We start from the raw sequence: 27901 nt of genomic DNA, 5'->3' as shown, positions 1-27901 counted from the left end.
AAAAAAAATAAATGGTAGAGCAGGGGCCGCGGAACGGTTTTCAAAGTGGGGGGGGGGGGGGGCTGAGCCAAAAAGTGGTCATATGGTAATTTTTAAGTTTTTGTACACGGTTTTGGAAAAAAGTGGGGGGGGGCTGAAGCTCCCCCCCCCCGCTTCCGCGGCCCCTGAAGAGATGAAGAATATAACAAAGTTAATACACTATTAGGATTGGACATCACAAAATTAATCAGACACTAGTTAATTTCTTTTCAAGAACAGCCACCAAGATTTTATTATTGATACTTTTTATATATATTCTCCAATCGCACAGAAGAGTTTTCCATTATTTGTTTAATCCTCCACCATACACAAAGCCTCAAGTTTTCAAATACATTGTTTATTTGAGTGCAAACCAAGATCTTGTTATTTATTCGACACTTCATACGTATACATACAAATCACTTTGTTATCTAAATCTTGATAACATGGGTGACTATGAGAATCAAAATTACAATTCATTTTGTGTTATGGATACACATAAACATTTATGAATTCAATTCTCATTTAGTAGGAAAAATAAATTGCTTGCACTTGACAATCCTTTGCACAAGACCTAAATATTCCTAAATATCTACTATTTCATGAGAAGAATAGAGAAAAAAAAATGTGCATGAAGTATTTGCAAGCCGTAATATTTTGTTCTCACAAAAATATTAGAAGTAATTCTCAGACATGATTTCCCTTCAATATTCTTGAAAATAGTAAAGAATTTTCAGTCCATATCTTTCAGCAATCTGAAGGCCATAATTAACATATTTTCAGCAAATTAAAGGGGGGGGGGGGATAAAAAGTTCACTGATCCAAAGCCCAATAATTTGGTTTCAAGTTCAATGTTGATGACTGGTGTTGATTTTAAGCCTATTTTTACACCAGTCACAGCACAGCTGGTGCTCAGAGACCAACATCACTTGGTGTTCAGCTATCAATGGTGTAATTGGTATCATTTATGATATACCCTACATCTGGGCCCAGTAGCACAACGGTTGCGATTGACTGCAAATATGAAAGAGCAATTTTGATTGGTTGCTGGCCAATGTTTTCAACAAAATATACATGAAACAATAACCTTTATTTGCCGATGTTTAGTAATTGATTGCAAACCTTTGTGCTACAGATCTCAGGTTTTGGAGCTAGGTGAGGCAGCCTGACCCTTCTCAACACCAATACAACATCCAACTTGAAATCACCCATAAGTGCAGAGATTATTTCCTATATGTGGTACTTGGTAAAACAGGATTAATGGCTTAGCAAAGGTATCAGTTTGCAACCATGTGGGTTATGACAAATGGGCTCAATTTCATTTTGTTAATCATTTAGCATTGGTATATTTCCATTTAAATTCAAAGAAGGCCATTTTGGGAGCTTTTAAAGTGGAACAAAATGTAGCTACATGTATTGATTACAGGTTGGCATAACAGTCTTGCTCTGCAAGTACTTCAGTATCTCATACATAATGGTATACATTGTGTTATATCAAAATAAGAACAGAATTCTTCATTTTACCTTAGAGATAACGTAATCTATTCTCTGAATTTGCCACACAAATTCTTTGCTACATCCTTCATTCAACAGGCATAGAGGCAATGAGCAAATATATATCCAAAAAACACAAACATAAAATCTTTTGTATTTCATAATCAAAAGTATTGCATCAAGATATGAAATTATGATAAGATCATCTAACAAAAATGGTTCTTCATGCTCCAAAATTTGAAGCAATTCTCTGAGATCTTAGTGTAATATAATTCATAACAAATGCTGAAATGCAAGAAAACGTCTTTGACAAACAACTTCCTTCAAGGTAAAGTAGATAGAAAAGTAAAACTAATGAAATATTCATTAACTTTATAAATATATATATATATCTTGATCATCATAATGAAACAAATCCTTAAAGTATATACTCTAGAATGTTGTATAATGTATCCTAGAAAGTCTTTATGTTCTGTAAATATATATTGACAGAATACACCTCCATATTTAATTAACTCATAATTTTTTAATTGATGCGTTTGCACTACTTTTCATTAAATATAGAATAAATGAATTGCCCCAAATACACACAATTATCCATGAAATTTACCAATTGAAAAGAAGGGCAACTGAATCTGATGATGAGAGAAAGAGAGAGAGAGAGATGGAGAAACAGGTAAAAAGAAAGACTGATAGAAGTTGAGATTTTTTTTTAGACGAGTTTCATGAATATTGTGAGGCCTAAAAGATAATCCACACTATTCTTTGTAATGGTTACAATACATAAACTCATTTATTATCCTTCGTGAACTCACCATTGTATATGAGACAATTGTAAACATAAAAACACACTATATCATCAAACAGTTGCCAACCCCAAAACCATTCTTTTGTATTTTAATGATTAATCATAAGAAAAGTAACAATCATTTATAGAAAAAATTCTATCTGAAAAAAAAAAGAAACATAAATGTGGAAAGATTTATTTTCTGTGCATGAAAAGTATAAGCAGAAGAAAATACATTGTAAACACAGAGGAAAAAAAAAAGTATAATTATCATACAATTTACATTTTGTATTACAAAGGTTATGATCTCTCGAAACATAATATATCATATACGTGCTATAGTTATCATATGCAGTACATAAATTAAATATACTTAATAATGACATTATTATCTAAAATGTCAATTATAGTCACTATAGTATATTTCATAAATCACTTCTCTTTTTTTTTTTCAATTTTTTTTTTTATAGAAAAAAAAGAGTTACTCAAAAGGTCTAAATTCTATATTATATCTTCCTATAAAAAAAACAATGAAAAAAAATCACTATGAGACACTTGATTGTATAATAACAGTTTCTGCCATGAGATATATAAATTTGGAATATATCTAAAGGTCAATATATATCTTGACTATATAATATAATGTATGATTATTTACAGCCCTCTGTTATTTTTATTAATGATAATTTCAAAGTACTATAACATGATTATACAACACATTACATAAATAAATGCAGCCAAGATGAGTTTGTATTGTACCAGCTGGCAAACTAAGGTAGATTTAATACGATTTCAAGGTTGAAAACTAGGTAAGGGTGAGGGGGGAGGAGGCAGAAGCTCTTTCACAAACAGTTTAGTCTGTCTTGAAGTCACACTTAAAATTTCTGTTGCACATGAGACATGTTTGCATCAAAAGTCATCAATTGAGATTGGGCATTAAATACCAAATGCGATGCAAACGTTGGCCCTTAGGCAGAACTTAAAAAGTCACATTTAACTCAAATTGGCTCTTAAGCAGGACTTTAAGTCACAATAAAATCTAATTGACCTTTAAGCATGACCAAAGTCGGACTCAACTTTTTGTGAAACGGCCACACACAGATATGAATGAAAGCTTACTATGGGATCAATGGCAGTAATAGGAGATGACTGTGATACAATTAGATTTGGTATCAAACTGCCATTTGGATTTAATCTTTTTTTTTCCAAGGTAGGTGGTGACATTCTATAGTTACTAATACACAAATATATCCATTGACCAATGAATCCTGCCATTTCCATAGCCTTTATCACCCAGACTCCACCAGGCGATGAATTAAACTTCTTTGGAGAAAAGATGAGAGACTGAAAATTTTGTCCTTATTTCAAATCAACATATAACTATTGTATGTAGTTTTTGGTCAATATTTAATCCTCTGCCCCTAAAGAGTTATCTCTCTCTCAAACAATGCAGACTAATTATCAGACTCGTATAAAAGAAATATGACGCAGTAGCACCAACCAAACCGACTCTACCCCAATCACAGACATTGCTTTACGTCCATTACCATTGGTTGGTTTGAGTCGGTCTCTGTGTGACTGCATTTCAATGCCCTTAAGAACTTAGGGCCCCATCGAACAATTTATTTTTCAAAATTAACAGTAAGTATGGAAGAGCATCAACACCATCATTTGCGGTGACACAACATTTGCTCCAGCAACATCTGCTCGGGTCTTAATATTTCAGCGGGCATACATGTAGGGTTTGAGTTAGGATTGTAATAGAGATTTTGGTTCAGAATAGTGTAAAGATAAGAAGTGGGGTTTATTTAGTTTTGGAGGTTAGGTTTTATGGTTGGCTTAACTTGCAGAATTTCCATCGGAGCAATTGTCGCCGGAGCAAATGTCATGGAACCTCGTTTACTTTCTAGAAGGCATACATACCACGGTCTGTTACTCCTACTGTTGGCCATCATATGATCTATCATTACATTATACAATGAATTCAAACTGTTGTGATTTTAGTCAATTAAGGTGCATAAGGCTGAATACAGGAGGTTAAGTGTATATCCAGTACAAGATGTATATCATGTTGTATGGGAAGAAAATTGTCATTTGGTTTACACCCACTTTGGTCGGCTTTCAATTGTTTAGTCCCACACGGTTTAATCCTTGTTTTTTACAGCCTTTAATTGCCATTTGGTTTTAATGGTATTTAGTTTGTTAACCATTTTGTCTAACTTTCAGTTTGGCTAAACCTATTTCATCTAATAACAACTTAGTCCAACATCGCGCTTATTCCATATGATATTATGAAAAAACAAATTTCATTTCATGAAGTGCAAAGTAATAGACGAAGTGACATTAGTCCAGATGGCGGATAGACCAAGTGAATATCAGATCAAGTGATGGTTGGACCAAAAGTGATTAGACCAGATTGACAATAGACCAAGTTGTTTTAACCATGATTATTTTTTACCAATCTGAGAATTAGACCATTTAATATTGGACCAAGTGGATATGAAATGTATCAGAGGGGTATGGCCAACTTTTATGACAGCTTTACAGCATCAATAGCATAGACATACTTTCAGCAAATATAATCTACATGAGAAAGAAATAAACTGCAAGCATGCATCTAAAGGAATGTAAAAGATTCACAATGGAATAAAAATGAGTGATTGTAGCATAATAACCACTGAATTACACAATACGCTTCTTTATCTACACATGGCTATAGTTGAAAGAGATTGTGTCTTTAGGCAAGATGGGTAGACTACAATACCTATCCAGTTCTGATCAGTTAAAACACACATATTCATGTACATCAATTTGGTTGGCAATGGCTGCAGCCATCTTTATTTGCCATATGTATCATTTGTATAGGAGAAACCATCAAATTCTGTCTGATCCAGGTTCATGATAAACAGTTTGTCAGTCGGAGTCAGGGTCGTCGGTTCCCTTGTAAACTCCTTATCAAAATTGCATAGGTCTCGGGGTCCCCCCTGTATGTAGAGCGGATCAAATAAAAGGAGAATGGGGAGGTAAAATGGGGATAGCGGGGAGGTGCAAAACAAAAATAGGTTACTTCATTGCATATCTGAGGAAAATTGAATAGAATTCAAAACCCCAAAATTCACTCAATAAAAACATCCTGTGAATTTTATCCATTCATCTTATAGATGTTTTACACATTTTTCAACGCAAATGGATAAGAAAAAGAAGAGATATTTCAAAAAAATGTCTGACAAGTACATACATCCACAACTGACATTAAAACACACTCTTAATTGCTACTTCATGTGATGACATTAAGAGAACTTGAAAGAACATATATGCATAGTACTATAATGATCGCATCATTGCTTTGTAGAGCTAGTCAATTCTCTACAATCAAACTCTAACTGATCAAAAAATCAATATAATATTTACACCACCACCGATTCAATATTGAGGCAAATTTGCAAATCCTCCCCCCCCCCCTACAAGAGTATTCACGCTTCTTGCTCATTTCAAAAGCCTCATCTAATTATGTTTGACAATGATCCTGAAAACTTAAAATTTAACCCAAATAATATTTTTAAAATGCCCTTTTTTCTGTAGCCTACCTACAGGTATAACAGTCAACCCTAAAGCTCACTTTAAATATGTAAATAAGAAAGGTTGAAGTTAATTTCAATCTAGGGATATAGAAAGCAGGAAAAAGAAATTAGATCACTCCAGTAAGAAAGAATCCCTTTATTATATATTTAGACCAACAATTACCAGTAACCCAAAAAAAAACAGTTAATTTGGACCTACTCCTTAAAGGTTATATTAATCAGAAATTCAACTTTTCCAAAAGCTTTTTTTTTCCCCTTATTTTTGATGGAATGTCAGGTAATGGCCAATAAATAAAAACTTTCTTTTATTGTGTTGGTCAATGGAATGCACACAAGTAAATATTACAGGTTTCATACACATAATTCATATGTACAGTGGTGCTCAAAAGTTAGTGAATCTCACCAGAAAATGTACATATTTAAATTGTTCAAGTTCTGCCGTGTGTTAGATATCTAAATGTAAATTCAGGTGATCAAATATTACATTCAATAAAGTTTGTTCTCTGGGCTCACCTAGCATTGTTGTGGTGTTGTTCTGTTCTGCTGTGTTTAGATAATTAATTCAGGTGATCAAATATAACATTCAATAAAATTTGTTTATCTGGGCTCATCGAGCATTGTAGTGTTGTCTCCATTCAACACTCAACATTACAGAGTGCATTTTGTGGTGGGGTTCACTAACTTTTTAGCACAACTATACTTGTATATACTACTTTACAAAATGAAAAATTGAGGAAAAAAGAAGAAAAGGCTTCTGTGAATTGAATACAAAAGATTATTCCAATAGAGTAGAAACATTACAATAATCATATAACCTATATTAGGCTAATAATTTTTACTTCAAGAAATAAGAAAAAAATCAATTACACAATGTAGAGTACTGTAGTATTAAGGACAATTTTTTAAACAGGAATTGTATGAAAAAAGTCAAAATTTTTGCTTTTCATGATTAGTAATGGAATACAAGATCAGAAACTTAATGCAATATTTTCAGACAAAATTCATAGTCCAAAGCTGAATTGAATCTCTTTCAAACCATTAATAATCAATGATGTAATAATATTTGAAAATGTCAACCTGAATAAATCATTTCAATATAGTGAGATATATATTTAATTCTCATTGCACTTGGTACTTACATGTAAAAGTTTTCAAAACTTGATAATAACAATTACATCAAGCAACATAGTATATTGTAATAATAGAATATCCTTGGTATTCAAATTTTCTTTCTGTGGGTAAATTATATTTTGTTCCATGTACAAGCATATTCATACAGATGTAACATTAATGAGTGTCAAAGCAGTAGCACCATGTGATAATAATCACTACTCGGAATCTTATCATTTACATATTGGAAAATGTCCATCGGTGCGTTCTCATCTGACAGATAATACCAAAAAAAATATCTAGCAGTTTTCTAATTTGAAAGCGATGTAGGTCTAGGCAAAATATCGCTGAATTTAAATACCAACACACTATTAGATAATTTTGAAATAATGATAACTTTCTAGGGAATTTCCTCAGGTTGTGAATATCATTTTCGCCATGTGAAAATAAGTTTTGAAAACATTTAAATGTGCATCCATGGTTTTTGGAATGCAAGATACTTTGGTCCTGGTAAGGGAAGTTGGGCAAAATAAACCTTTTTTTTTTTTTGGTTGTTGTTTGTCAGGAGGGGGGAGGGCCTCAACATGTTCTTGTAATGTATGGGTGATTTTGTAATGGGGTATATGTGAATACTCCCTTTTTTTTATCAAATACAGAGAATAATGAGGTACTGTAGAGATATCCACATATTTGGTTTTAAAGCAAACCTGTCATATAGTTTAAATACTCATAAAGGATATTTGTTAAGTGTCTTTTTCACATTATCATTTCCATTTTGTTATGTTTTCTCTCTTTTATCTACTTTTCATTATGCCGTATCATACATGTATGAACAGACCACTTTAGAAAAAAAAGGTTTTCTTAATCATCGGGTGAATATAGCAAACACATGAATGAATCAACAAATACATGTAGAATTAATGAATTCATAATTATCATTAATTATTATAGGTGATATGGAGAAAATTTTGTGTTTTTATCTAGTAGTTCTTGAACCTAAACTTCTAAAACCCTACATGGATTATATGATAAATGAACATGAACTATTCTAAATTTCAAGATCAATTAAATACAATGCTATCTCTCCTACATGTATGTTTTATGGATAAGGTATTTTAAAATGAATTGGGGAAAAAATACTGAGATCTTAAAACTATAGGTGGGCATAAAAAAAAAGCTGGATTCATGTACACATAAATCATGAAAATGATTCTCCTATTAAACACAGACAAATAAAGTACAAACATTTCTTTGAACAAAATCACATCCAATTAAATGGCACTATTTCATTTTCACTATTCTCTGTAATGCCAAAAAAACTTCAAACAAATTAATGTACCGATTCACTTTCTTCAGGCACTCATGATTACATCCAACTTCTACTACCTACATGTACTATGTACACATCAAGTAACAAAAAGAAAGAAAAAGGACAGCACATGTATGAACTGGTGACATTTTGGATACGTTGGGAACACCAAGTAGGCGAAGGAACAGCGACGGTGGGAGCTACAAACTTGGCACTAGCTGGGCAAACTACGCACATAGCCATCGAAGACCTCGTTCACGAAGGTAAAGCCTTGGAATTCGTCCTGAATATTCATGATAATGAGTTTGTCGGTCGGGGTAAGCGCACACGGGATTTTTGTGAAATAGGGGTCAAAGTTTTCAGCAGCTCTGGGGTTTCTCTGCAGTGGGTAAAGGTGGGAGAGAACAAAACAAAACAAAGAAGGGTTCTAAGGGTTTGTACACTACATGACACCAATACAACTATAAGGGGCTATTACAATCATTACTAGGGGTACACATACATGTATCTACACCTTAAAGGGGTATCTAGGCTGAAAATAATTACATCTAAATAAACAGAGTAAACTCAACCCTGTAAAATGCTGAAAATTTAATCAAAATCTGATACGAAGTGACTGAATTTTGAAGTTTAGCAATACTTTTTTAAACAGTCAATGCACATCGTCATGCATATTCATTGGGTGGGCTGATGATGTCATGTTCCGACTTTTCTTTTTTTATGTTACTAAATGAATTCATTATTATTCCTTGTAATATAATCAAATTAGCTGCAGCAATGAACGCATTAAATCAGTTGTCAATCCTTGCTTCGTAATTCTTTGAGGACAAAGTTTAAATAAACATAGCTTCATATAATGAAATACAAAAGAACAAGGGGGATGTGGCAGCAAACAATTTGCATAAAACTGTTTCAGAAAAATAATGCAAATATTTAGATGTAATAATTTTGTAATTTCTTGTCCGGTTTTGGTCAAATTTTCAGTGTTATGTTTGTCTGATTTTCTGTATTTTCAAAAATCATACTATTTTCATCCTGGAGTGCCCCTTTAATAAAAAAAAGGTTCACAATCCATATTATTTCCACGTCATTACTAATTTTATCAACCAAGACATGAGTAAGAAAAAAAATGTAGTAATGGCAAAACTAATAATGTCTGTTTACTATATACAATGAATTACAGCTTAGGGTCATTGACAAGGGTCACAAAAGGGGAACAAAATGGCATGCATACATGTATGTACAACACTGATACTATCGGTTGCTTTCACCTTTCATATCATTAGACTCTCAATTAATAATAATGAAGACTCTTGATTAGAAATTCAATCTTTAATTTCAAGATTTTCAGAAATCGATAGTCCATGTAAAAAACAACTGGATGCATTAACAATCTGCCATGTTCAATTGCGCACTTCAAAAGTTATCAGGTCTTTTTTAAGTCTGGGAGATGGCAGGAAGATAAAAGACAAGTAAGAGATCTATGACAAAATTGTGTGGTGAAAGAAAATCCTACTCCTACAAACTGATGATTCAAAACAAGAACTAAAGAGAATTCATTCTCAGCTATCTACTCCTAAAAAATACATTAAACGGATGGTCTGGGCTGAAAATATTTATATCTAAACCAATAGAGTAAAATTCACAGAGCAAAATGCTGAAAATCTCATCAAAATCGGATAACAAATAACAAAGTAATTGAATTTTAAAGTTTATCAATATTTGGGAAAACAGTTATATGCATATTGTCATGAATATTCATTAGGTGGGCTGATGATATCACATCCCCACTTTCCTTTTTCTTATGTTATTACATGAAATCATAATTCATTTTTCATGCACGTGTAAATGATGCGTCTCCATTATGATGAAATAAGTTGCGGTAATAAATAACTAATGCACTTAATTAGTTATCAATCCAATAGTTTTAGTTCTTGGTTGAACAATTTTGAATAAATCTAATATTGTATAATAAAATACAAAAGAACAAGTGGGGATATGACATCATCAGCCCACCTAATGAATATTTATAAAGACATGCCTAGAACTGTTTCACCGGAATAATGCAAATCTTTAAAATTCAATAACTTCGTTATTTGTTATCCGATTTTGATCAAATTTTCAGCATTTTGCTCTGTGAATTTTACTCTATTTATTGAGATATAATTATCTCCAGCCTGGACCATCCCTTTAAGGATCAGGGTTACTTTGTCTGTAAGGTACCTTGTTGAATGTCAGAACTGCGTCTGACACGGGGGGATCCTGCAAACAGCCTTTTATTACTTATTATATCACAAAACAATGGGCGATGCAAGAAAGCCGCATGAAAAAGACAAATAGTGCCTTTAAAGTGGGATTCACGTACCGTGTACTTGCCTTTCCCCTATTCAACACACAATACAAATTGACAAGCAAAAAGACATAACAACCACTGAATGGAAGGAGACACTGAAAGAGCAAAGGAAGGACAAAAAGGGGGTGGGGCTACGTACCACTGACGGCACAAACGGAGGCTGTATTTCTCTGTTAGCTAGTTTCTCCCAGTCGATTCGACGGAAGAATTGATGCTCCCTGATGTCCTGTTCCCCTGTAGGTCCACTTCCTAACCGCTTACCAGGATGCTTTGTCAAAAACTAGAAAGAAAAAAAAACAAATAAATAACAAATCAAACATCTGATCAATTTCGATTGTTTAAAGTAGAACTATATTGAAAATCGTAAAAATGGAGAATCATATATCAAATTAAAGGAGAAAATAAGGAGAACACGGTGGTGTAAATCATTTATCATGGAGACCGATGGAACTCAGTTAATTGATAGTTTAAAGTTCTCTCTCTGAATGCTTCAAACACGCAGAATTACGTCCGCGAAATTGGGGATTTTTTATGACGTCACTTTCTGTACGAGAGGCGTGATTGGCTCTCCAACGTGAAGCTCCACTTGCATGCAAAACCTGTTGCGAGGGTACGTTTTCTCCACATTGTCACTGAATACTTCGATCCCGAAATGAAAGAAAACCCAGAATTTTATCTAGATTTGGATTTTCAAATTGATGATTATGAAGATGAAGAGAATGATGATGAAGTTTCTAGCTCTAGAAAAACAAAGTGACGTGGATAGAGGTATACATCAGGGGAATTACACCGGTGATTATGAGTCGGACAATTCAACTTGCATGCCGATTCGCTACCAACACATGCAGCTGATAGCTGCACCGCGGGTCAAATCCATGAAAATGAATTCCATCACGACCACATCCAGACAGAGTCTCTTTCTTCTATCAACAACATAATGAGAATGAAAATAATGATATAACTGTACTTACAAACAAGTGAATATATCCGAACCTAGGCTGAAGGTAAATCAACTCAAGGAATAACAGCAGACGATATGCACCGACGATGAATTTCACGTGGCTGGGAGATTGTCACTCGTTCTGTTAGATAAAATTTCTATCTCATTATTTTGACTAAATTACGAAACTCGGAGAATTAGTATTCTACATAAAAATTAAGTAACACCTGGTACTATTTTTTTAATTACGATAAAACCTTTTTGAAGCAAAGAAAATGAGGTAAATTAAAATTAGATATAAAAGATCATCCGCCTAGCTCGCATTCGATTGTAAACAATCAGCAAGGCGAGCACATAGAGTTGGATAAAGCTACGCTCCAACTCTATGGGCGAGCAAGCCACTGAACTGTTCAAAAATACGTATTTTCAGTTCAGTGGAGCAAGTTGGCCATGTGCTTTTGATTGTTTGTTTACAATCGCATGCAGCTAAGTGGATGATCCTTTATATCTTATTTTAATTTACCTCAATTTCTTTGCTTCAAAAATATTTTATCGTAATTCAAAAAATAGTACCAGGTGTTACTTAATTTTTATGTAGAATACTAATTCTCCGAGTTTCGTAATTTAGTCAAAATAATGAGATATAAATTTTATCTAACAGAACGAGTGACAATCTATTCCAGCCACGTGAAATTCATCGTCGGTGCATATCGTCTGCTGCTATTCATTGAGTTGATTTACCTTCAGCCTATGTTCGGATATATTCACTTATTTGTAAGTACAGTTATTTTATTATTTTCCTTCTCATTATGTTGTTGATAGAGGAAAGAGACTCTGTCTGGATGTAGTCATGCTGCATGGAATTCATTTTCATGGATTTGACCCGCGGTGCAGCTAGCAGCTGCATGCGTTGGTAGCGAATCGGCTTGCAAGTTGAATTGTCTTACTCATCATCACCGGCGTAATTCCCTTAATTTACCACCATCCACGTCACTTTGTTTTTCTAGAGTTAGAAACTTTATCATCATTCTCTTCATCTTCATAATCATCAATTTGAAAATCCAAATCTAGATAAATTTCTGGGTTTTCTTTCATTTCATGATCGAAGTATTCAGTGTCAGTGTGGAGAAAACGTACCCTCGCAACAGGTTTTGCATGCAAGTGGAGCTTGACGTGGGAGAGCCAATCACGCCTCTCGTACAGACAGTGACGTCATCAAATTCGAGTCAATTCAGAGACCGATGCGAGGCATATTTCGGAGAGGCATTTTAGCGCTTTTTAATTGGTGATTTCCACCTTATGTATTATTTTCGTTATTTTTGAATGACCTAATGGTAATCCTCACATCATTACCTTTCCATTGACATATAATAAGACCACATTCATAATCAATATAGTTCTCCTTTAATCATATTTATTTTAGAAAATGGTTTTCTATAATTTTGTGAAATAAAAAATCACGGGTGGAGAATGATAAAACTGAAAAGAATTTAAATTGACTTAACATGCAAAATTTAGTGTTTAGGCCACTACACAAATTCAGCAATTAAGCAAACTATATCCAAAACACGAACTGTGGTCTTTCAACCACAGATTTGGGGTATAGATGTATATTGACATACGCCTTGGGGTAAGAGGGTACTATAAATTGATACTGTCTGGGACAAGATGGAACATTTAGACTTACCCATGCACATAGACATAGGCTCCTTTTACACTAGTTTTGGATATGAGGGTGCACTGACTTGCCCCTGGGTTATGATAGCAAAAATGACTTACCCATGGGATATGAGGGTACAATGACTTACCCCATTCAGGCATGATGGTACACCAAGTCTTAGTCCTTTGGGTAACAGGGTATATTGACTTAATCCTTTGGGATACATGGGAACATTAAATGACTTAACCCTTTTGGGCATGACTCCCTTGACGCTTATTTGGGGCACGAGTGTACCCCTTTAGCTTGATAGTATAATTACTTACCATTTAGGGTATCTTAACCTACCCCTTTGAAGGCATGATAATGAAACATAGAGACTTACCCCTTTGCACATAGTCACAGATTCTCTTGACATTGATTTGGGATATGAGGGTACATGTTCCATGATAGATTGAAACAATTCATCTTCATCTTCACCATCAAATGGAGGCTATACCAAAAGGAAAAGATTTTAAAAAAGAGAAGAAAAAAACGTCAAATTGAAATTGAATGTTAGTTCTTTCATCTCTTACAATCCCAACTGTTGTTGTTTTTTTGCCATTTTTTAAAATTGGCGACAAGTATCATGTTTTTTCCCTTACATGAGTATGGGTCAAAATGAAAGGTACATGTAATTAAGAATCTACTAGAAATATTGACAATTTGCATTTCTAAATGCTGGTTATAGTTTTTCAATGCCTTGCCAATTGAGGGGGAAAAAAGAAGTTACAAATACTATTCATAATCTAACAACATTCTGATGCTTTTTATATATGTGTACTCCTCAACACATCATACCTACATGTGAGCCTCATACAAATAGAATATTAGCTTAATGTTAATTGGCTTCCATTTGCAAAAGAAGAACCTGTTCAACTGATGATAGAATCAATTTTTTCAATACCTTTTTTTTCCCCGATCGTATTTCATGTGTAATCCCTCACATGGAGAGAAACCACAGAATATAAACACCTGTACATTGCATCTGTAGGATCATTTTATTATACAGTGTATGTATTTTCTTACCTGTCCTGCTAACATTTCATACAGTAAAACACCAAATGCCCACCAGTCAACAGCCTTGCCATATGGCTGGTATGCTACAATCTATTCAGATAGGAAATAGGAAAAAAAAGACAATCAAATATCAATTCCACCCACTCAAGAGGGCTTCATTATGTGAACACTTTAATTTATTTAGATAAAAATCACTCCACTAGAGTGTTTCAGGAAAGAGCTTGTCAGATGTTTTATCCGACAAAGATTGTCAGGCACCTGTGTTCTTCAGCCAATCAAAATCAAGGAAAACTATATGTTGATCAAATGCTCTCCCGGGTTGTGTTTCAAAAGCTGATTATAATGTTACATATCATTTTACGTAAAACTAGAATGTGTTCTCAGGTGCTAAGATAGCTCATTGATCACAAACAAGATCACCAGTCATCCGTAAATGTGTAACTTACAGTTTATGAAATGCCCCCCAGGAGTATATCATGATGAGGGGAATAGATCTTGGATCTATATTTTTAATGAAATAGTGCTTTTACACCGGCCAAAACACAAAATACGTATTTTACAATAGTTATAATACAGCATCAAGACGTACATGTTCAGTGTATGTGTTTCTAAACAAAGGATACTCATTTTTCACTCACATCCATAAGTTTTCTTAATTTGCATTTACACTGCAAGAATGCCAGCAAACCTTGCAATAATCCCAGTAGACGTTATTTCAAACCTGAAAAATACATTGTAATTACTAAATTGGGGATATTTCCTTTCAGGTATCACACAAGAGCTTTGCTTTTACACTGGCAAACTATCTAGTTAGGTCCCCCCTCCAAAAAAATCCAAGTATATTTGTCATTGGGTAGGTATGAAATCACCTATTAGGTCTGACAAAGAAGAAAAGACTTGTTTTTGGCAGCTGAGGGGGAAAAGATGAAGAAAAAAATTCTTCCCCAAAATAATTCTATGATTTTGTCTGCAAAACTTCTTTCCTATGCTTTTTTGTACTTTTTAATGTTTATCTATTTTCACTGCATGTCTATGTGCTACTATTTCTGTTCACAATTATGTCATTGATAAGATGTTTTGTCATTTGTATCAATTTTATTTTACAATTTGTGCTTTCTATGAATATTTATTCATGCCTGAGATTGGTAAAGAAATAAATTCCATTCCATTCAATTTCACTTCACCTCGGGTGCGATGTAGTCTGGTGTTCCGCAGAACGTTCTCGTTGTGTCGCCCTCGTTCATGTGTTCCTTGCACATACCAAAGTCAGCAATCTTGATGTGACCTTCTGCGTCTACTAGTACATTATCTAGTTTAAGATCTCTGTAAATCACACCTTGTGAATGGAGGTAGAATAAGCCTACTGCTATCTCAGCTGCATAGAATCTGGAAGAAAGTAGAATAAGATAATAATAAGAGGCATTTATCGAGTGCCATTTGTTTAGATATTTTATATCTATTCCGAGGTCCACTATTTTTTTTACATCAGCTTAGCTCAATTTGCCACTTCCAACGTTCAGTGCATGAAAAAAAAATCATACCAGGTACCCATTCCCCTCCTTTGGGTTAAGTGCAGCACTATGTGGGTAAATTTCTTGCTGAAGGCAATCATGATATGGTTGGGATTTGAACCAATGACCCTCTGAGAGAGAGTCTTAACCATTGGATCAGGGCAAAACCACAATTCGGTTATCACAGTGAGCAAGCCCCTTCTCATAACCAGCCCTGATTTATCCCACTTTTTCTATTCCATTTTGCTCTTTTGGAGAAGTATGGCTGAAGACACTTGCTAAATTGGCCATTTCGTAGATGAAAAGCACCCCTTTTATCTCTCTTTTATTTAAATTAATTATTATCAATTCGTAAAAAGGATATTGGTAATACTAGTTAAATGATAGATGATGAGGTCATTGAAGAGGTCAGTTGTATCAAGTACTAAGTACTTAAGGTTATTCTCAATTCCCAGTTAGACTGGGATGACCATGTAAATCATGTTTCAAGGTATAACCGTATGCTCAGGCTCCTATCCCGTATGTCAGCTGGCCTCTCTTCACGAGCGCATCTGACATTATACAAGTCACTTGTGCTGCCCATCCTTGATCATGGAGTGCCAGCTTGGATGGTCTATACTCAGAATATTGATATGCTCGAGCACATTCAGAGAAGGGCAACACGAATGATACTCAGATAGCAACGTCAATAGATGCCATATGAACAACGTTTGTGATTATTGAAATGGCAAACATTATAATCTAGGAGGATTTTCTTGATGGAGTCCTTTTTTGTTAAATTGTTGTATGGCTTGATCGTATGCGATGTCGCAAGGGGAAATGTTGAAATACATGTAAGGTGTTCTGAGGTAGATGTTAGATTTGTACACCTAAAGGCAAGAACAAAGGGGCTCCATCATACTGCAGTTCACAGATATCCCATACAATGGGAAGCCCTGCCCTCTGGATGCAAAGTCGAAATAATATCAGGAAACATTGAACATGTTCTGGGTGTTCTCAATAGAGAGATCCTAAAGTGTCAGTAAAAGATCCACAACACATTTTTCAAGTTTCTTTTTCCCAAATGGTGTCCAATATTCCGATTTTGTTATATCTTTAAACTCATGCATTATAAAGTAATTTATTTCAACTGCTCCTTATTCATTCCGACTGAATTATTTTAATTAAATATTTGCTCCTCCTGGTTTTCTATGGTTATGTTAAACATATATTGGTTCATTTTTGTGCAACATACCTGTTTTAACTCTATTGTATGTAATGATATTTGTTCACCCAATCAGGTGTGGGAGGGAAGGCCTGTGGGCCATGGCCATTAAGCTGGCCTATTCCTAGTCCAGATTGGACCTTGTTGTTTGGAAGTGTTTTTTCCCAAAGCTAACATAGAGGGCACATGTCTCCCAATCTCAAATCAGCGCCAATCCACTCATCTTCCCTCCCCAAGTGGATTGGCGCTGATTAGAGATTGGGAGACATGTGCCCTCTATGTTAGCTTTGGGAAAAAGCACTTCCAAACAACAAGGTCCAATCTGGACTAGCCTATTCCCTACCCAGGCTATCTGGTTGGGTGAGCAAGGGTCTAAACAAATCATTTGTATTTTTTGTACTATTTTTATTCTTGCATTGTACCATGCTGTCTTGTTTTTTATTTCTGAAAGTGCTGAATGAAATATTAATAATAATATTGCCATTCTTATCCCTTAAAAAATGACTACAAAATTCATAATCATGAATGAATTGGAATACTACATTGACATGTACTGTATGCATGACAAACATGTACATGTATATGTATGTCAATCTTGACTCTCTGAAGATTGTTAACCCATTGATTACTGAATTACATGTATGTGATTCTCATAGACTTTCGACTTAGACCATCTAGCTCCCATAGAGAACAGTTCAAACAGACTCACACAGCATGAGGTTCCCTGAACTTGCCGACTTTCTGGATCTGGAACATGAGATCTCCCCCATTGACGAACTCCATGACAAAGAAGAGTCTGTCCATTGTCTGGAAGCACGAGTGAAGCGCCGTCAAGAAAGCGGGTTTGCTGGGCAAGGCCAGGACCCTCTTTTCCGTCATGGTGCACTCCACATCGTCGTCCTGGATGATGACATCCTTCTTAAGGATCTTGATGGCGTAGAGTTCATCGGTACCCTTCTTCTCTGCTAACATAACCTGAAGAGATAGATGGGAAAGGAGAGATCAATGAATATGAAGCTCTCAGGCAGCTTGAAATTAATTGTCTATCTTGTTTTAAAAGCTGATGTGCTCAGAGATTAGATATGATGACAGATGAGGAATGGTTGACAAGAAAAACAGTAAAGATGACAGTGGGGATCTGTACATTATTTGATGATGATATCATGAGGGTGATGATCAAGATACTGCAGCATCTGAATGTTGAGGTAATGGTAATGATCATGATGATGATGGTTATGATGATGGTCATGATAATGACGGTGGTGGTGATGATGACGATGGTAATAATGATGGTGAGGATAATAATGGTAATGGTCATAAATATGATGGTGATGTTGAAGAAGTCATGAGGATGATAAAAAGACAGCAATAATTATAAAGACAATGATTACAGTTATGTTTGTGATGATGACGACGACGGCGATGATGATGATTATGATGGTAATGCTGGTGGTTGTGGTGGTGGTGGTGGTGGTTGTGGTGGTGATGGTGTTGTTGGTGGTGATGATGATGACATCAAAATAATGTTATTATCTCAATGTCATTAAATGGTGCCTAACTCCCAGTTCACACACATATTTGTTACACTATCCTGTCAGTGAAAGGATTGGTTTGATAAAAAAAAAAGATAATGGTGGTCAAGACTTCCAAAGATAGAGAATCACCTTCTAAATTTACCATCCTCCATAATCTTGATTCCCAATGTCCAGGGTACAACTTACCTTGCCGAAGCTGCCTTTTCCAAGCACTGATAGGAAGTTGAAATCGCTTGCTCTAACAACACCCATACCTGACATTGAGTTAGAGTTCTGAGGCTTTACATGCTCTTGGGTAGGCATTGGTAGTTTCTATTGAATAAATAATACAATTCAATATTTCTAATGTTTTTGTTGATCACAAAAAAAAATGTCTTTATGATTACATACATGTAGATGATAAAAACTGTTGGTACCATTTCTATTACCCATCATCAATTATTGCCAAGAATCAAGTTGGTCCTTTGCAATAAAATGAATGGTACACAACCGTAGTAATGCTTTTGTATTATTACAATGGATGCAAGTATCCTATTCCATGCATGAAGCATAATAAAATTTGCAAAGTGGTGTCACTCAACATAACACATCTTCTGTAACTTCTGTGTACTGCATGATTTATGTGAAGTAAAATCTTTTAAAATTCAAGCATTGTTCAGAATCTGAGTGATTCTTATTTGGAACATGTACCTTGTAAATATGTATGACTTTACAAGGCACACATACTGTATAACTCAGCAAATATGATGTTTAGTGGAATAACTAAAAGCACTTTGATCAAAGCAGGTACATAAACAAGGTTATTCTCACAATAAGCCGAGCAAATAAAAAAAAAAATACTTAATTGTGAATAGGGAATTATCGGTACATTAGCTATCTTCAAAATTTTCGGATCTTACTAATCATTTATCCTGCATTATCTGAACTACAAGAGTACACAAGAGTGGATTATCATGATTGCTTATGAGAGGATAAATAATAGCTTTATCAATGTCATCAGGTTTCCATGGCGATGGCAATACTTACCCATGTGTTATAAATATAATAGATATTAAATGCATGGCTTACATACAGAAAGGTTGATACATGTATTTCTTCGTTCAAATGTTGTACTAAAACTGTACAATCTACGGTAGAGAATATATTGTATGCTTATACTGTGCTGCGAGTATCCATACAAGTGTGCCTATGAACATACTGATATTTATTTTGCATACCCCGCTTGCTACTGTTAATAATATCGTCATATCATGAACATGGTACTTGTGTCAATAGCTGTAAATTGGATTTGTACACAGTGTCAGTTTTTCACATTTGAGAGAATTCAAATGAAAAAGAAACTAATTTTAGGTGGGGTCCATGATTATAGAATGCTTACCATAAGTAATGTTTACATTTTCTTCAGTTTTAGGACATGTAGATTTATAAAAGAGAGAGGAGGATGGGGAGGGGGTGAGAACAAGAATCAGAGAAGAGGGAGGGGTGTATGTGAGAGAGAGAGAGAGAGAAATAGGGAGATTAAAGGGGATCAAGAAGGGGGGGTTAACAACTTCTGTTTTCCCATTTATATCATAATACAGGAAAGAAAGTAAGAAAGAGGAAGACAGAGACAGGAAAAGATAAAAACAAAGAGGAAAGATGGAAACAAAATTCAGAGTGCCAGAGAGAATAGGAAAAAAGAGAGAGATACAAATTCATATCATGCAACATTACATGTGTGAGCTGACTAATTTCATAAACAATTTGCATTTTCATGAACGTTAATCACATTGCAAGGGGATGAGTGTATTGAGCGCATGATTAGAGCCTTCTCATGATCTAGGGTGAAAGTGACCTTGACGACCCCGCCATTTAGTTACAGATACAAATTGCAAATTATTTCGGCCCCTTTACTACTCTCAAACCGATAATTGCCTAATGCACTGAGTGCTACATGACGTGCATTCATATTATAATTTCAAATTATATGCAGATATCAAATCTATCTTTCTGCTTATCTCTCTCTCTTCTATAAAAAAGATTTTGCCTTCAATTCAAAACAGGGCACCATTATCACCATTTGATGTACAGTGTAATCTAAGAATATATCACTCTACATATTTCACCAAAAGCAAAAGCCAGAATAGTTTAATTATAATATATCACATCTATGGAATAAATGTGCCAGTGGAATGTGAAATAAGACGGATTAATATTTACCTATGTGCACGCTCTCTAAAACTAAATAAGACAATTCAGGTAAGATTATCGTTACAATTATGTGTCAATTGTTTGAAAAGAGTTATCTGCAAATGGGATAAAGAAATTATATCCCTAGGAATGAATAATAAAAATAACATCATCATATTTTACTCAGGGTAGCCACTGCAGTTCCGAAAAATGTTCCTCCAGTGGGCCCTGATTAACATGATAATGTTATTATCAATTAGTCTAACATCAACACCTGCCTGAATATACCATTACAAAGTCAAATACTATGTTACAGCCTGTCTAAAGCTTTGCTAAAGAGTGAGTAATGTGAACTATTGAGTATCATTGAACATTATAATATTACAAAACGTAATAGTCACCGAATGCATTTTTCATTCAACTATTAGAATTTTGATTTTGTAGGTTTTAAATTTAAACCTACATGTAGCACCCTCTCTCAGTAATGTTTTCATTTAAAATAGCAGTTTAAGCAATCAAATTACAAAATTTGATAATTGGATATTAGAAAGTTACGGTCAAAGATTATATCCTGAAATTTTTTGCCCATTCCATGCTTGTGAAAGTGTTTTACTAGTAAATCAAAACAAGACAAAAATATGCAGGTATTTTATTTAGAGCCAGCACCCTTTCAAAGGAAATTTGATGTTCATGTAAAATCAGAAAATTTATCCAATAAAACACATTTTTTAGTTTATTACATCCTTCACACAACCAGATGGGGCACATGCATTTATGTAATCTAGTAATGAAATGGAAGAGTGACGTGCACTTTATTTATTTATTCATTATTTATTGGGGGAGGGGATTTACCAAAAATAAAGATAGTCTTTAATATACTGTTCAACTTAAATACAAAGTACTACATGCCTATTTAAACTTTCAATATTCGATCCAGTTTCATCATTAAGTCTTTTGTGGCTATTTACTACACGTATGAACGCATCGTAAGAAGGATGTGTTGGTATCATGACGTACATTACCACCCCCGTAGTTGGGGACTAAACTGGATTTCAAACCTGGATGACTGCTTGACATTAACCATTTTTTTTAAATGCAAGTGATTTCTTTTACAATTACAATTCATTGATTTGCCGATAATCTTCCAAGTGTGGTATCTGTGCTGGTGATAATTTTCAATATATGCTCTTAACCCTTTGAACCAGATAGGCCGGAATACCCCTACCAGTGAACGCGCATATACCCGATAGGCCAGAATACCGGCCTACAGCCATGTGACTTTAAAAACATGGATTCGAAATGTCAGGTGATCTTTAAAAATGACGTCATCTTTCTAGTACGAATATTCAGTCAATAATTTCAGTCAAGATTGGCAATGATTTCGGAAGAATTTAGAATAAAGAATTGCCAAAATATGCCACTTTTTGCGGTTGCTCATGTCGTATGTGCTGTAATACACGGTGTAATACGCGGCGAGTCACATGCTTTCTATGGGGAAGCAATTGATATATCTGACTTTGGTGAAAACAGTGATTTTGTGCCCAAAACAGACACTAAAGTTGATATTTCTGTTTGTAGACTAGGTCTACGAGAAGGTAAACAACTTCAGCCGGCTCGGTCCGGGTACTAGCGTTTGGGTCTCGAATCCTGGGAGTTTGTGAATGTGGTCAATACGTGCAAATAATTCAGGTTTTTGGTCACCGCCGCCCCTAATAAATCAGGGTTCAAAGGGTTAAATGAAATTCAGCTACAATAAGGAGATTGTATAAAAACCCATCTTGGAGATCAGAGACCAGTTTCATAATTAGTTGCAACTACATGTATGGCAATTTAACATTATTGTAGCTACCATGGAACCCTTGATAAAGATTGGCTGCTGAGCCTTGTTGCCATGGTAGCATAGGCGGCGGAAGCGGGGACCTGTCCCCCCCTAAATTTGAGGTGGGGGGATGATCCCCCCCCCTAAATTTTGTGTCGATAACCTAAAATATTTTGATGGTCCCCCCCTAAAATTTTGGGTGATAACCCTTCTTCTTTTTTTTTTTGCTTGTCAATTTTTTTTTTTCGTCCCCCCCCCTAAATTTTTTGGCTTCCGCCGCCAATGCATGGTAGCCACCATAATGGCAAAGTTACGATAGTTGTATACACTTTATGAAACGGGCCTCGAGTACTGAATTTTTACTTCTTTGCACAAGGTGAGTGTGAATGGGTGCCATAATAAATTGCCATTAAACTATCGGTGTTGTATCTGTGTGTGTTCTATGCTGACTGCTTGCACTTTACCGACATTTCAGCCTCGTCAATAGGCAGAAGGATTGGAGCGTGAATTTTAAGCGCGTGCAGGGTAAGGGATCGAACCAAACCCTCCTCACTCTAAGAAAGAAATTAAAGACACATAAATCAAAGGACAATATAAATGAACATTGGCAATGCCCAACCTCGATTCCATGACTTCCGAATGCCCATACATGCATCTTCATATAATTTGCTGATATATGACACTTGGCTCATTTATGTAGCCAAAGTGTATATTTACACACAGAAATAAAATACATCTGTGAGTCATATTTTTATGTGAATGATTGATGCAGTAAACCCACTTTGCAAGAAAGGGCAATGAGATTAAACATGAATTTCAGATGAAACTGGACTGTTACCAAACAAAATGAAAAACACTGTTGGTTGATTTTCTATCATACAAGACCAGTGCGGGCCGCACAGAAACGTTTTTAGTCAATCAGCCCAGTCACATCTTTTTTATTATAGTCAAAACATTTAATGAGTAAATAATGGATTGTTGTATCATTAGGCATCGCAGCAACATTACCGGTTGTAACAGGGCCTCTGTTTAGCGCATTGTTATCGCTAACAGCGTTTCTGTGTTGTCAGTACAGGTTGTGCTGTGTACAATGTCTATGAAATTTCCCCGAATGTCGTATTCAATAGATTATCAATGTCCATACAAAAGCGAGGTTGGACCGTAAAAAGAAAGTGAAAATAAGCTAAGAAAGCACATAATACTAAAAATGGGAGAAATTTGTGATTATTACAAGCAAAAGCAAAATTATAAATATATAATTATATAGGTGGAAACTAAAATTATACAACAAATGCCCACTGTATTCAGGTAGCAGGGGGTGGATTCCTAAAGCTCTCAGTAAAGTTACACATGATAGTAGGAATGACTGAAACATAATCTTGTGCAATCAAGCCTATGAATGTGACATTTCAAAAGTAATAATGCATGTGAGTCAATGCATTAATTAATTTGGCATTCATAATGATTTCTGCTCTCTTCAAAAATATGAAGAAAAAAATATTTATCAAATGGTAAGTAAATCAGAATAATGAAATTTCATATTTTTTTCATTAGATGTAAATTTTGGGATGCACTTTCTATATATGCATAAAAAAACTATATAAAACAACCATCACCGACAAAAATTTAAAAAAATACAGCAAATTCAAGCTAATTAGCTGGTTCAATATTTTAGATGGTTAAAACGATAGTTTCTGTTAAAAAAAGACTGTAAGCTGTCATGTTACATCAATATTCATTTACAAAGCTATATATAAAAACTGTCCATTGCTGCACAATGTATATTTGCACATTACGAGGTTTTGAATTGTGAATACCCAATTATAAATGGAACTTTGTTTATGCCTGTGTCTACATGATGGGACGTTAATCCATTTGACAGGTTTTCATAACAATGAGTCAAAACTGAGCCTGGCATTGTACATGAATGTATTCATTTGATACTTCTAGGAATCAAATATCAAGTTACAATTGGTATCGCATATTGTAGCAGTGAAAATTTATAATTAAAATACATTCTTCATGACTGAAACCGAATAATTGCAAATTAAAAAAAAATGAACATCTAAACTTGGCCTAAAGGAACCTATACTTATCATGAATAACAAAGTATTGAAAGTAGATAATGTCCCATAAAAACTATATCACATTATTGCTACATGTCCTCTTTAGCACGTACATAGGAATTGTTCATATGAATCACTTCTTGGAAGACACTTATTACTCTAAAATTAATAAACAAATACCATCATATCAGTCATTGACTCTTCAGTGATATATTCAAACAATAGAATATGAGATTCCACTTGGAAAGGAAAAGGCAACTATTTAGTTCTCGTTACTCTATACTGTAGGTGTAATTCTGCTAAGTTATTATAGCTTAATGAATATCCTAGATGGAAGGGAAAAGGTACACTTCAAGGATTTAAAATAAATCCAGAATGCCTATGAATAGTGACCAATAGATTACCTTTAACCCTTGCGGATGTGAATTTGAAGCCATAAGATTTTAATTTAAATCCTTTGAAATTTAAAAAGTAATCCTCGGGATTCAAAATAATTCCAATACTAGGTTAGTCAGTATTCACATCCATTATGGGTTTATTTCATATGATTCAAGTTCTTGAAATATAGAGTGTAGTGATAACAGCGAGTAATAATGTAATACAATCAAAATTATAAGGTAACACATTACATATCTATTTAATTTTGCCATTTCCTTTTCCGTGCCACTGCCCACCCCCCCCCCCCCTCCCTCCCCTGATAATCATATCCTGTGTTCTTGCTAACCACATCATCACTTCTACCTATAAATACAACCACAAATCCTCCCTACTCCACACTCATACTCCAGTCTTAACTCATGAGTGATTCTCATTTAAATAGGATAAAGTATTAAATGTGGTATCACACATCAGTTCATCCATTAAATTTGAATAACATACCTCAAATCTGTATTCAATAAGAAGCTTTGTGAAATAAGCGGAAATTGAATCTACATTCAATTATATGTAGCTCAAACAAACATAGTTTCAAAGTGCATCTATCCTTCCACAGATTATATGCTAACATAATGCTACAGATAAAATACATGCAGCAATGAAAATGCAAACTGAGAAGACACATTGTATGTGCTATCTCAGGGTCGTTATCCCTCGTGTCACTTGTATCTTTCCCAACAATCAAAATTTCAAAATCATTCATTCATTGCAACTCATCTCTCAGAGGCCACACTGCAGCAGTTATGCATTTCAATGTTCCCAGGACAGGAAGTAGAACATCCTGTCAGCTGCCCTGGATGGGATGTTTTTTATCAATATTTCTTTTTTTTCTTCATTTTCTTGCATCCTTGTTTTATAGTTCTTTGTCTACATGTATTTATCAATCAGTTTAAGTTTCCTTTCCATATGCCCCCCGTTTCTGCCTCTTCAATTTCGTGGCCTGATTTCCTCTCCCTTTCAATTCTTTTGTTTTTTTCCAAAGTCTTCTTATCATCCATTATGTTGCTGTTGCAACATCTACTATCAACAGTAATTCATCATTTGCATCACCTTACCCATGTTTATTATCAGACCCTTTCCTTTTAAGCTAATCAAATTGTCTTCTGCATCCCAAGATATGGTCCCTCTTCTTCTTCTTTTCTTTTGTTTGCCGTTCATCAGCCTTTGCCAAGCACTTCTAAATGTTTATCTTGCGACAGCGAGAAAAAAAGTAAAAATTGAAGGGCAGTTTTCTCTCAAAAACAAATTTCTTTCCTCTTCCTTTTAATCTCCCCCCCCCCCTCTCTATCTTTTTCTCTATAAATTTACCTCAATTCCGTATGTAAAGTATTTCTGTCTCAGTATCTCTTTATCATGTGTATCATTTCATCAAATGCTGCTGGATTTAGTTCAAACTTCAGAGGTGGTGTGGGAAACCATTAAAACGAAGGTGATTTACTTTAAATATAGAATTAAAACAATGTTCTAGATTTTAAAGGAAACAAGACCTGCATAGAAATGAACTGTATGGAATAGTACTGCATATTCAATCAATACAACTGAATAGGCACTATTTCTAGTGTTCATGGGAGTATCGAACAAAGATGACAGAAGCAAGCCAATGCTGGTGGCAGTGGTCAAACATAGCAGGGAAAAGGTCAAAACCTTTCTGACTTTTAACAGATGCTTAGACAAAATATCAAGTTTCCAATAATTTTTCTGTACGTGTACAAGTGTACATGTATTTTCCTTTTTAATAATTGTGTCAGTGAACTTTCTAGTAAAGTCACATGAATGCTGCTTCATTTCTTACTCACTGAAAACCTTCAATGCTCCGATTATTTCATTGCTTTCTGAATACAATTTCAGGCAATTTTGGCAGCGATCCTGAAAGTCTGCAAAGATGAGTTTCTCGAAAAATCTTATTGCAGCATTTATTTCTCGCCAAAGCAAGCAAATTTCTCATTGCAAACATAATTTTTGGCCAAATCATGATTAATATCTTTTAAACGTTCATGTCTAACTTCATTTATTCAGGGAGGTCATTTTGAATTGATTAAAAAGCCTGAAAATTGAGAATAACCCCTTTCCTACATAAAAAATATGTTTTCTATAGCAAACGATAAGCCAAAAAGGTCTGAATTCAGATTTCAGTCTGCAAAGTGGCATTCAGGTTTATTGTATGTAAAATAAAGTCGCTCTCAATGCTACCAAGACTATATCAACAACATTAATATCCTCACATATCAGCAGAATTTTGAATACCCAATATTTCAAAGCATCAGCTTGAAATCATCCACCTTCTTGGTCTATTAGCTTCATTCGCCCCCACATCTTTCAAACATGACATGCAGAAAGTGACATTTCAACATCTAATTCTCTCATCAAAATTCATGGGTACTTGAGCACAAATTCTAGATTTAAATCATTGAAAAGGAAGCTTATGCTAAGACTATACATATATATCCGATCGAGCAAAAAGACATCCCGTCTCAAATTTTGGGGAGAATTCCATCTTTTCATTGACTAAAAAATCTATCAAATTACGCCCTCACAAACTCCCGGATCTTTATCTCAAGAGTAATGCCCATACTATGCTGCCTCATAGGAAAGATCATAACATTGAATACGGTATTATGGGTACAATGTTTTGTTTTCAATTCCGATGATTTAGCTTTTTGAGGTACGAGGTTTTGTCCCCTCAATAGCAATATGTCCCAATATGTCCCATTATTTCTCTCTTCTTAGAAGAAAATATTGGCAAACCATCAATATCTATAGATAAGCAATCCTAACCCGCTTAGATTGTCTCCCAGCCTTATTCATGAATCTGGAGACATTTTCATTTGAATTCTATTGATAAGCCTGCGCTGAT

At 34.7% G+C, this 27901-nt stretch overlaps 1 protein-coding gene across 1 annotated transcript in view; it reads right to left on the bottom strand.

Moving 5' to 3' along the window:
• Positions 1-2834: 2834 nt before the first annotated feature.
• Positions 2835-27901, bottom strand: part of LOC129270409 (protein kinase C-like) — a 29486-nt gene continuing 4419 nt past the window's right edge. The window contains exons 3-10 of the mRNA XM_064105687.1: positions 23011-23100; positions 18745-18870; positions 17733-17998; positions 15493-15694; positions 14318-14398; positions 13635-13742; positions 10792-10932; positions 2835-8678 (exon numbers count right to left, since the gene is read on the bottom strand). Of these exons, the coding sequence (XP_063961757.1) occupies positions 8514-8678; positions 10792-10932; positions 13635-13742; positions 14318-14398; positions 15493-15694; positions 17733-17998; positions 18745-18870; positions 23011-23100 (1179 nt within the window). The 3' untranslated portion in view covers positions 2835-8513. The remainder of the gene's footprint in view (positions 8679-10791; positions 10933-13634; positions 13743-14317; positions 14399-15492; positions 15695-17732; positions 17999-18744; positions 18871-23010; positions 23101-27901) is intronic.

This window comes from Lytechinus pictus, chromosome 10 (assembly GCF_037042905.1).
Source record: "Lytechinus pictus isolate F3 Inbred chromosome 10, Lp3.0, whole genome shotgun sequence".
NCBI lineage: Eukaryota > Metazoa > Echinodermata > Echinoidea > Temnopleuroida > Toxopneustidae > Lytechinus > Lytechinus pictus.
The sequence above is the reverse complement of the archived record's forward strand: the minus strand, read 5'-3'. Positions and strand labels throughout refer to the sequence as shown.